The 12,322-nt window shown below is 36.7% G+C and overlaps 1 protein-coding gene across 5 annotated transcripts in view; it reads left to right on the plus strand.

Annotated features, from left to right (window-relative positions):
• Positions 1-9,156, plus strand: part of LOC106826951 (zinc finger protein 709-like) — a 41,398-nt gene extending 32,242 nt beyond the window's left edge. For 4 of the 5 annotated variants that reach the window (XM_070492151.1, XM_070492150.1, XM_070492152.1 and 1 more), the window contains 3 exons: positions 4,609-4,735; positions 4,941-5,001; positions 5,393-9,156. In XM_070492151.1, the coding sequence (XP_070348252.1) occupies positions 4,609-4,735; positions 4,941-5,001; positions 5,393-7,601 (2,397 nt within the window). In that variant the 3' untranslated portion in view covers positions 7,602-9,156. Of the gene's footprint in view, positions 1-4,608; positions 4,826-4,940; positions 5,002-5,392 lie in introns of all 5 variants that reach the window. The other variant, XM_070492153.1, reaches the window with a different exon arrangement.
• Positions 9,157-12,322: the final 3,166 nt, after the last annotated feature.

A 12,322-nucleotide genomic window follows, 5' to 3' on the forward strand; every position in this document is an offset into this window, starting at 1 on the left:
TCATCTTACCACTGGCCAGAAATTGGGCTCATCTACATATGCTCACAAACTCTTGGATGATTGTCTAAGAGGCGCCCCTTTGTGGTAAAAGAACTCTAGGAATCTCTTGACTCAGAGATACTCAAAATAGAAATCAAGGTAATACTTGTCTGTACATTACTAGGTCTACAATACAAGGACCCACTAGGATACTTGTTATCCACCTTGGAGTTCTGACACGACTGATAGTGACCATGGCGCTTCTCAGAGGATACAGAACTGTGCTCTCCAACAAGGCATTTGATGGAAGTTTCGCCTCCCTTAAGGGTCTCAGTCTCACAGAGCAGCATAACTGGCTTATTGAGATCAGTTGAAATTAGTTGAATCAAAGATGTCCTGTTTCAGTCATCAGGGGTGAATTGTAATGAGTCTGTCTGGCATCTTTTTTTTTGAAAGACTTCAGTATTTTTTAGAACACTTTCAGGTTTACAGAAAAATTGATCAGAATTTACATACTTTCCACTTGACCCTTTTCTCTGCATCCACCCAGTTTGCACTACTTTTCATGTTTTGTATTACTGTAGTACATTTGTTACAATTTCTGACCCATATTGGTGCATTAGAGTGCACAGTGTATATTAGCAATGACTCTGTGTGTTACACACTGCATGAGTTTTGGCAAATGTGTAATGACATGGATCCATCATTTCTGTATCATGGAGTGTAGTTTCACTTCCCTAAAACTCCCCTGTGCTCCACCTATTGACTCATGCCTCCCTCCAACCCCCAAATCCTTCACAACCAAAGATCTTTCTACTGGCTCATGGTTTGTCTTTTCCAGAATGTCATGTACTTGGAATCATATACTACATAGTCTTGTCACATTGGCTTCTTAGGAATATACTTTTTAGGTTCTCCATGTGTTTTCATGGCTTGATACCCCATTTCTTTTATCACTAAACAGTATTTCACTGTATGGATACACCACTGATTATCTATTCAACACTTGAAGGACATCTTGCTTAAAACTCTAACTCTTGCCAATTATGAATAAAGCACCTATAAGCATTCAAATGTAGCTTTTGTGTGAACATAAGGTTTCAGCTCATTTGGAAAAATACCAAGGTGCCTTATTGGTGGATGTTATTCCATGTAGCAACAGTGTAGTTTGTTTTCAAAGAAAGTTCCTGTCTTCCATTGTAGGCACACCAAATTCCATTCCCGCCAACAGTGAATGAGGATTACCTGTAGCTTTGCATCTTCAACGATATTTAGTGTTCTGACTGTTTTGAGTTTTCCACATTTAATAAGTGTTTGATGTTACCTCATTGTTTTATTTGCAATTTCCTAATGACTTTTCATGTGAAGCATGTTTGTATATTGCTTATTTCCTATCTATATATCTTATTCAATGATCTGTCTTTTCACATCTTTTGCCCGTTTTTTAGTTGGGTTGTTTGTCTTCTGACTGTTGAGTTTTAAGAGTTCTTTGGATATTTCTGATACCACTCATTTATCAGATAAGTGTTTTACAAAGATTTTCTCTTACTCTGTAAATTGTGTTTTTATTCTCTTACTGTCTTTCTCAGAGTAGGAGATTTTCATTTTAAGGAAGTACAATTTTGTTTTTTTTCTTTTCTGGACCTTGCTTTTTGGCTTGTGTCTAAAAATTCATCCAATCCCAAGATTAGCTAGTTTTTCTCCTATGTGATATTCTAGGAGTTTATTCCTTTGGAATTTTACATTTAGATCTGTGATGTGTTTTGACTTAATTTTTGTAAAAGGTGTAAGTTCTCTGTCTACATTCATTTTATGTGTGTGTTTGCATGTGGGTATCCATTATTTCCACCACTGTTTGTCTAAAAGACTTACTTTTTCATCTGAATTGCTTTTCTTTCTTTGTCAAAGATCAGTTGACTATATTTGTGTGGGTCTATAAGGAAAGCCGTTGACTCATATATCTTTCAACCTTGTTATACTCTCTTATTAATTCCAGGAGTTACTTCTCTTGTTATGAATTCTTTCTGAGGTTTCACGGACACAATTGTGCCATATAGAACAAATGTTATCCATTTAGCTGCAGAATTCATAAAGGTGTTCCTTTTCAAGTAGTGAGAGTCCTATTACTAGTTTGGTATCATAAATGGATGTTAGATTTTATCAAATCCTTTTTTATTTTATTTCCCCCTCCTTTCCTTTTTTATATTAGTAATATGTCTTCCCTGTTTTCTTGGTTATCTTGACTAAATATTTAAAAATTTTATTAATCTTGTCAAAGAACCAGCTTTTTTTGTTTTAATTTTCTCTGTTGGTTTCTGACAATTACATTGATTTCTTTTCTAATTTTTATTATTAGTTTTTATTGTGCTTATTTTGGGTTTTATTTGCTCTTCCTTTTATTGTTTCCTAAGGTAGATGCTTACATTTTTTATTATAGATCTTTGGTTTTCCCAGTGTAATTGTTCAATGGCATAAATTTCCCTCTAGGCACTGCTTTTGCTGCATCTAAGAACGTTTGGTATGTTCTGTTTTCATTTCATTTAATTGAAAATAATTTTTCACTTCTCTTGAGACTTTTTCTTTGATCCTCTGTATTATTTAGAAATGTATTGTTGAATCTCCACATATTTGGGAGTTTTCCAACTATCTTCTTGTTATTGACCTCTAGATGAATGCCTGTGTGGTCTGAGAGCATATTTTATGTGATTTCTGTTCTTTCAGATTTGTCAAGGTGTGCTTTATGTCCCAGAATGTGGTTTGTCTTAGTGAATGTTCCACGTGACCTTGAGAAGAATGTATATTTTGCTGTTGTAGCATGAAGTGTTCCATGAAGAAATCCACTTCTTTCACAGTGCTGTTCCATTCACTTCTGTCCTTTCTCATTGCCTACTGGAGTTTATAATTCATAATAAGAGGGTGTTGAATTCTCCAACTATTGAACTCAATTCATCTATTTCTGCTTGTATTCTGTCAGCTCTTGCCTTATGTATTTTGCCTCTCTCTTATGCACATACACATGAAGTATTGCTGTGCCTTCTTGGAGAACAGACCCCTTTATCATTATGTAATGCCCCTCTCAATCTGTGAATTTTCCTTGGTTTGAAATCTGCATTATCTATTCATATACATATGTCAACTTTCTTTTGACCTGTGTTGGCATGGGATATTTTTCTCCATCCTTTTACCCCTCATCTATGTGTGTCTTCATATTGAAAGTGGATTTCTTATAGACAGTATATAACTGTTTGTTTTTTATAAATCTGATATTACTGTATCTCTCAATTATATTAAGATCATTGATGATTAAGGTGGTTATTAATACAGCTGGATTAATATCATCTCTTTTACTGTTTCTTATATCTTGCTCTTGTTGTTTCTGTCTTCCACCTTCTTTGGCTGAAATTCAGCATTTTATATGATTCTTTTTCTTTTCTGTTAGAATATCAATTGCACATTTTTTAAAAAACTCTTTTAGTGCTTGCCCTTGAGTTTTCAATACTCATTTATAACTAACCAACCTTTTCTGCCAAATAACACTACACCACTACACTACATGCAAGTACTTCATAACACAGTATTCCCTGTTTCCCCATCCGGTCCCTTGTCACATTGCTGTGATTTATTTCACTTGTCCATAAGCTGCTCATTACCAAATACATTGTTGCTAATATTATATGAAACAAAATGTAATTTGTTATATTAATTGTAAGTATATAAAAGATATTTTACCTTCATATTTTTCCTTTTGTAATCCTTTACCTTTATCGTTTACATTCTTTCCAATAAATTTTTGAACATTTCATTCAAAGCAGGTGTACTCGAGACAAATTTCTTCAATTTTATCCCAGAAAGCCACTATATTTCCTTTGTTTTTGAAGGATAATTTTCCTTGACTGGAATTCTGAGAGAGTGGTTTTCTATTTTCAACACTCTACTCTGTTCTTGTTGCATGGTTTTTTGAAAAGAAGTCCAGTTTAATTTGAATTTTTGTTTCTTTATACCCAAGGTGTATGTCTTCTCTGGCACTTTATATTCCCTGTCTTCAATTTTTCTCTAGTTTCAATAGGATAATCTTGGGTGTGCACTTTTGTAGCTTATCATGTTTAGTGTTCTCTAAGCTTCCTAGATGTACAGTTTGCCAGCTCTCATTAATTTTAGGATATTTTGGTGATTATTATTTCAGTTGTTTCTTCTATTACTTTCTGCCTTTTTTATTTTCATTCATGTATTCCTGTTATGGGTAATTTAAGCCTCTGTTAAAGAGGGTTGTCCTAGGCTTCATGGATATTGTGTTCTGTCTTTTTTGTTCTTTTTGTCTCATAATGATAATATTTGTTTCATTAGATAGCATTTATGTAATTTCCCAACATGCTCTTGACCCTGCCATTACAGAGAAATATGAATTAATATGGTCACAGTAAAAATGAATAAATAATTTCCATGTGTTCTTGATGATGTTCAATTGATGAGGAAATGTGTACAGAAAACCAGTGAGTTTTCAATGATCACATCATAGAATAAATGTTTGGAGATGACAGAATCATACGTAACCTTCCTACTCATAGAGTGTAGATGCCTAGTGCTGTTAATCTCATGCATCCTCCTCTACAAATATTTGTAATGTTTTAGGACTCAGTGGCCATTGAGGACGTGGCTGTGAACTTCACTCTGGAGGAGTGGGCTTTACTGGATCCTTCACAGAGGAAACTCTACAGAGATGTGATGTGGGAAACCTTCAGGAACCTGGCCTCAGTAGGTAAGAATGAGGACATTCCTTCACTACATCAATGAGAGGACAAGTGTTTCTGGCCTGTCAATGTTGTTCCAAGATGTAGAATGTGGAAAGGTGAGATATTGGTAAATAAAATAGAAATGGTCATAGCTTATCATGGTCTTAGAATCTAGAATTTTTTCTATAATTTCTAATACTTTGTAATCAACTTTTGGGGTCTGCGTTTCAGGGAAAACATGGGAAGATCATGATATTGAAGAAAAGTATCAAAAGCAGGAGAGAAAACTAAGGTGAGTCACATTCACAATAGAAAGCAGTGTCTCAGGTGAGAATCCTGGTATGTTATGAAATATTAAAAAGATGCAAACAAAACAAATAACTGTTGCTCCAAATTTAGTTATTCTTAGAAAATTTTCACTGAATATGCTTTCTGAAATGTGATGTAGAGGTTTAGCTTTTGCAAAGTAGCTGTCTTGGAAACAGTATTAATAAACCCTATATGTGAATATCACTGTTTGGATAATAGCAGGGGTGAGGTACTCTTGCAGAGAATTCAGTTTATTCAAGTTCTGAGCATTCAGACAAGGCAGAAAACCTAAGCTTTTCCTATAAATCACAATAAATATGACAAACACAAAATTGTTATAAGGAAATCATTAATAATGTGCTCATTTTTTACAGAAGTCATATGGTAGAGAGACTCTGTGAAAGTGAAGAGGGTGGTCAATGTGGAGAAAACTTCAGCCTTCTTCCCAATCTCAAACTGAAAAAGAAACCTACTGCAGCAAAACCGTATAAATGCAGTGCATGTGGAAAAGTCTTCATGCATCATTCATCCCTTAATAGGCATGTTAGATGTCACAATGAACACAGACCACATGCCTATCAAAAATGTGCAGAGAAGCCATATAAATGTACGGAATGTGGGAAAGCCTTCCCTTTTCCCAGTTCTCTTCAAATACATGAAAGAACTCATACTGGAGAGAAACCCTATGAATGTAAAAATTGTGGTAAAGCATTCATTTCTTCCAAGTCTCTTCGAATACATGAAAGAATTCATACTGGAGAGAAACCCTATGAATGCAAGGAATGTGGGAAAGCCTTTACAGCTCCCTCAAGCCTTCGGTCACACATGATCTCTCACACTGGAGATGGACCTTATAAATGCAAGGAATGTAGGAAAGTATTCATTTCTCCCAGTGCTTTTCGAATACATGAAAGGAGTCACACTGGAGAGAAACCCTATGAATGTAAAAATTGTGGTAAAGCATTCACTTCTTCCAAGTCTCTTCGAATACATGAAAGAATTCATACGGGAGAGAAACCCTATGAATGTAAGGAATGTGGGAAAGCCTTTACAGCTCCCTCAAGCCTTCGCTTACACATGATCTCTCACACTGGAGATGGACCTTATAAATGTAAGGAATGTAAGAAAGTATTCATTTCTCCCAGTGCTTTTCAGATACATGAAAGGAGTCACACTGGAGAGAAACCCTATGAATGTAAATATTGTGGTAAAGCATTCATTTCTTCCAGGTCTCTTCGAATTCATGAAAGGAGACACACTGGAGAGAAACCCTATGAATGTAAAAATTGTGGTAAAGCCTTCAGTGATCCCAGTAGTTTTCGAATGCATGGAAGACTTCACGCTGGAAAGAGACCCTATAAATGTAAGGAATGTGGAAAAGCCTTTATTGCTCTCACAAACCTTCGAGTACACATGATCACTCACACTGGAGTCGGACCTTATAAATGTAAGGAATGTGGAAAAGTTTTCATTCATCCCAGTTCATTTCAAATACATGAAAGGAGTCACACTGGAGAGAAACCCTATGAATGTAAAGAATGTGGGAAAGCCTTCAGTTTGTACGCTAACTTAAAAAAACACCAAAAAACTCACACAGGACGGACACCCTTTGTATGTAAGGAATGTAGTAAGGCTTTTATTTCACTTCAAGCTTTCCAAATACATGAAAGAAATCACACTAGTGAGAAATTCTATGAATGTAAAAAATGCAATAAAGCACTCACTTCTTACAGTTCTTTTCGAAGACATGAAAGAAATCACACTAGAGAGAAACCCTATGAATGTAAGAAATGCAGTAAGACATTCGCTTATCCCAGTTCTCTTCGAGTACATGAAATAACTCACACTGGAGAGAAACCCTATGAATGTAAGGAATGTGGGAAAGCCTTTAGAGATCCCTCAAGCCTTCGATCACACATGATCTCTCACACTGGAGATAGACCTTATAAATGTAAGGAATGTGAGAAAGCATTTATTTCCCCCAGTGCCTTTCGAGTACATAAAAGGAGTCACACTGGAGAGAAACCCTATGAATGTAAAGAATGTGGTAAAGCATTCAGTTGTAGCAGTTCTCTTCGAGTACATGAAAGAATTCATATTGGAGAGAAACCCTATGAATGTAAAGAATGCTGTAAATCATTCAGTCGCACCAGTTCTCTTCGAGTACATGAAAGAGTTCATACAGGAGAGAAACCCTATGAATGTAAGGAATGCAGTAAAGCCTTCACTTCTTCCAGTTCTCTTCGAGGACATGAAAGAGTTCATACAGGAGAGAAACCCTATGAATGTGAAAAATGCAATAAAGCCTTCATTTCTTCCAGTTCTCTTCGAGGACATGAAAGAGTTCATACGGGAGAGAAACCCTATGAATGTAAGGAATGTAGGAAAGCCTTCAGTTCTCATCAAAATTTCCAAATACATAAAAGAAATCATACTGGAGAGAAACTGTATGAATGTGAAAAATGTCATAAAGCATTTAGTTTTCCCAGTTCTCTTCGAAGACATGAAAGAACTCATATTGAAGAGAAACCCTGTGAATGTCAGGAAGGTGGGAAAGCCTTTCTTTCTCATACAGACTTATGAGGATATGTGAGAAGGCACACTAGAGCAAAACATGTAAATATAAAGAATGCAGGAAAGCCTTTTGTCATCTGAGTTCTTTCTGAAGGCATAAAAGGAGTCACTTGATAAAAACCTCTGGAATGTAAACAGCGTGGGAAAGACTTCAGATGGCCTACATCCTTCTATGTGAATCTCTTACCAAAAAGAAATATAAATGTAAGTCATGAAAAAGCTTGATGGAAGTTTACTTGTGTATGATGTTCTAGAAAACATTCAACATAAGAGAGTTGTGGTAAAAGTTGTAAACATACTGTGTTTACGCAGCCTCTTTCCTAAAGTGCAGCATTGGATTGTGGGTTTCTATTAATTACTTTCAGAAATGAATATTGAAGTGAGATAATTCTGAAAGTCATCCTTCATCAATAGTATATAAGATTACTAGGTAGTAATCTTTTTCCTTAAATCTGTTAATAGTATTTTCTCTTTAATTGTTTTTTTATAATGTTTTAAGTGTTCTGTATTAAGGGGCCATTGAAAAATGACATTTTGTGTGTGTTGGGATTTTCTTACTGGCCTTCTATCGCAGTTCCTGGATATGCCTCATCCATTGTGTATATTGTTCTTTTCTCAGAGAAAACTCTTTTTGGAGGGTGCTGAGTATAGGAGCCTGTTTTTATTTTCCATGCTATTAAACATTTGGAACAAAGTTTTATGTGTGGCAAGTTTATCAAAGAGTATAGTTTCATGGGAATTCTTATTTTCGTATTTGGGCCTTTCCTTTTTGTCCTTCCTTCTGACTGGTATTTGGTGAATAGGCTTTGAATCTTGCAGAGGCCTGTGAGAGGGCAACAAAATCTAGAGCTGGAAATATCACCCTTGTATTATGTTGTGTTGATGAGGGTAATATTAAGAACCAGATCTTTAAGAATCTATCCCCTTTATGGTTCCATGCTGGAATTCACCAGTAGCTTCACTTGCATGAGATTTGGACGGCAAAAGCAAACAAGGCATTACGCAGATTTTGGAGCCACCACACAGGGGGAGAGACAGCTACATAGGAGCTCTGAGGACACGACTTTCTGTCCAATTTTCTGGGTTCTTTGGCCCTTTAGTCAAGAGTATCTTGAAAACCACACCAACTGTTAGATTTTCATTTTCATAGAGGTGTATTTTCCACTGATGTTTTCAGAAGTTTCACATCAAAAATCCATTAGGGTTAGGATTTTTCTGTAAGGCCTCCTGGAACCTAATTCAGACTTTTCTGGTTGAGATATTCTCTGATTCCTTTCTTCTCTAGATGATATCTGTATGAGATCTAATTTATATAGTAAATACTTTATGCTAGTGAATATGTTTCCCTGATTCACCATGACATCTACAATGGGACATAAAAAGAAATAGAAGTTTGTTTCTCTCCTGCATTGTGCAGAGGCTGCATTGACCCAGTTCTTCCATGTGAGAATAATTTCTTTTCTCAGGTCAGGAAGACTGTGTGTTTCCTATTACTTGCAGCCAAAAGTATTCCCTCAATGCATTTTCAATAATGTTTGATTGTACGTCATTAAAACTGTCCATTTCTTGGTGAAATGAACGCTTCTGTAGTTGTTTCATTGTTATATTTTACCAACTGTTTTCTAAACCATGGTATGTTAATAACTAATATTGTGGCTTTCATTTCCTCAGAGAATATATTAAATCCATATTTATTATGGATTTTCAGAATACTCTGCAAGTTTCTCACTTAATCATTATACATTATAAGTCAATTTTATCATGTGCATACAAATTCAGCTATTTTTTCCTCAGGCAAACTTTATCTTTTATTTTATGGTTATAATCTTTGTCACGAAAGTAAGTTCTCATTCATTCTTAACCCCAAACTTAAAGATATGTTCCACTTCTCCACCAGAATTTTTTTTTAAAGATTTTATTTTTTTCCTTTTCTCCCCCAAAGCCCCCTGATACATAGTTGTATTATATTCTTCGTTGTGGGTCCTTCTAGCTGTGGCATGTGGGATGCTGCCTCAGCATGGTTTGATGACCAGTGCCATGTCCGCGCCCAGGATTCAAACCAACGAAACACTGGGCCGCCTGCAGCAGAGCACGCGAACTTGACCACTCGGCCACGGGGCCAGCCCCATTAACCCCAAATTTAAAAATCCTGGTTTTTCCAGTGCCCGCTTGCCAGTAACTTGCAGGATTGCATCTGTAGTCAAAGAGAGGGGTGTAATGAATTCTAATAAGAATGACCACAGACCATGAAGGACTGAGAGGTTTAAGAGAAACAGTGCTCAAAAGGACATCTTACAAGATTTTGGCTTGTGTTTGTGGATTTGATTGCTATTCAAGAAAGCAAGTCATTTTCTGTATTTAAAGCTGTGAGGGGGTAAACAATTCTATCTTTGGTAAACATAATCATTGTTTTCTAGAAGACAAAAACAATGTAGTGGAACTAAAGTTAATTTGTAAGAAGCTCCAGTTAGTCATTTTAGTAAGAAGGGAATATTACTCATTTTTATAATTTGGAATTTTATCTTTCACCAGTTTTTCTGGTATGGTTACAAAATACCCTTTCTTTTGCCTTGACAACTGTGTAAATTTGATGCAGGAGGTATGTGACATTTTTCTCTTCACCAGGATAAGTTTTGGCCTGGCAGTGGATGCAGCCAGCTCCTGGGTCCTCTGGAGCAGCTTTTCCCTGTCCTACTTATAGTCAAACCAGTGATGTATTTCCCATGGTGTCTTAGACACTGTTTACCATAAAGTATCTCAATTAAAATATATAAATTCACTTCTTAGTGTACTACATAATATTTTTAATGTCTTCTTTAATATCTTTTTAATAAAGGCCCTCAACTCAGGCCTTTGAGTTTAGATAAATTGTGAGACAATACACACCTAGCAAGGGAGAGAAACAGGACCACTGTGCCAATCAAGCCTTTCTTTCTCAGAGACTGTGCTCTTGATGCTAATGTTTCAACATCCCTCACATGCCATGCACTATGGAGACAATGTACCTAATTTAGGAGAAATAAGGCAGGTAGGATTTATATATAGCTGCATGAAATAAACAAATTCTCACAGTCATGGGGTTTATATGTTTGTGGGAAAAGAGATGGCTAGCAAATGATAAAGCTGTGCTTTGTAAGGTGGAAATAAGGGCCTTGAAAGAAAGGTAAAAACAGTATAAGCTAACAAGGAGGCCAAGGTGGGTAGATATCTTTTCTGTGAGGGTAGGGGTGAGTGAGGATGTCATTCTTGTTATCTGGGAGTTAAAACTTCGTATTGATTTAGGCCACAGACATTTGTGATGTCTTTTTTGTGTTTAATATTCTAGGAGAGGATTTTCACTTACATTTAAATATTTAAAATGTTATAGTATTTGGCATTTTCATTTTGCTGCTCTACAGACTGAATATGCTATACCCCACTAAACCGTGGAGTTCCTCCCATTTACAGAAAGAGTTGCCTTCATCTGCAGTGTCCTAGCTCATCCTGAGTGTATTCTATCATTAGAGTCATAACTATGCCAGTCCACTGTGATCTCGCAGTGGAAACCTCAAAAACAGCTCTGGGTGTTTAGAGGCAATCATCCGAGGAGTAATGAGGTGAGCTGCAGAGAGAGGGTGTCATTTGGAGTAGTATCCTAATGAGTATAAAAGGAGAAATGGGAGATTTTCAACATCTTTTCATCTCAGGAGTGGCTGGAAGTCTTATTTCAGTGGTTCACAAAGCCCCATAGTCCAGATTGCTGTTCACACGTTTCACTGCCGTATGCCTAGACATCCAGCACATATTGTGGAAATGTGGGAAACATTAACAATTTTGAGGTTTAGAAGAGCAAGGGAAGTTCAATCTTTTCCATTTGTTTAGTGTCAACTTATGTATCGGAGAGGGTCCTGTTCAAATGGGCACCGCAAGTTCTTTTAGGGTGATGATGTATTTTCCATCTTTTGAATGCAGTATTACTATACATGTGTGAAAACTCCTAAATACACTAAAAATATTTTATATGTATTTTTGTTACACGTGTGCATGTCTGTATAGTAATTAGAAAATAACACAATTGCTTTCAGATGCCAGGAGAATGTTAACTTTCCTGAACCATGATTTTGTGTGCTCAAGTCTTCTTTCCACCAAGGAGCGATCCTTAGGAAGAATTGGAGGAGTGGGGAAGAAGGACTCAGTCCTCTGCGGCCTTTCTTGCAGCCTTGTCTTAGTAAAAAAAAAACAAACATTCCCTAGAGCTGCCCCTGCCCTCATCTCATACGCATGACCTTAGTGAGAGGCTCCCAGAACCTTTGAGTTTGAATGAGCCTCCTTGGACAAACCTTAGGAATTACAGTGGTTCTATGCCTGTGGACTCCTCGTTCATGTGCATCAGCATCATTCTTTTCATTGCCATCCATAGACCGTTTCCAGCTGTTCATTTCCCATCTCAAACCTTGCTCTGTGCCTGCTGACTTGGAAACATCTTTAGAAATCCACACATGTCCCACTCTGCAAAATTCCTCTGAGGCAACGGGAGGGGGCAGTGAGCTGAGAGGGTGACAGAAGCAGTGGTAGAACCCATGTCATGGGCACATTCTGTCAGCCACAGTGATGCAGCCATCTCAGATTTCTCAGATCTGCTTGCTTCCTTACTCACACAACAGTTACAAATTGACTTACATTGGATTGAGAAACAACACTGTAGGATTTTTGACATAGCACTCAATACCATTAGTGTCCCCCTCCCCCCA

Source organism: Equus asinus, chromosome 20 (assembly GCF_041296235.1).
Source record: "Equus asinus isolate D_3611 breed Donkey chromosome 20, EquAss-T2T_v2, whole genome shotgun sequence".
NCBI lineage: Eukaryota > Metazoa > Chordata > Mammalia > Perissodactyla > Equidae > Equus > Equus asinus.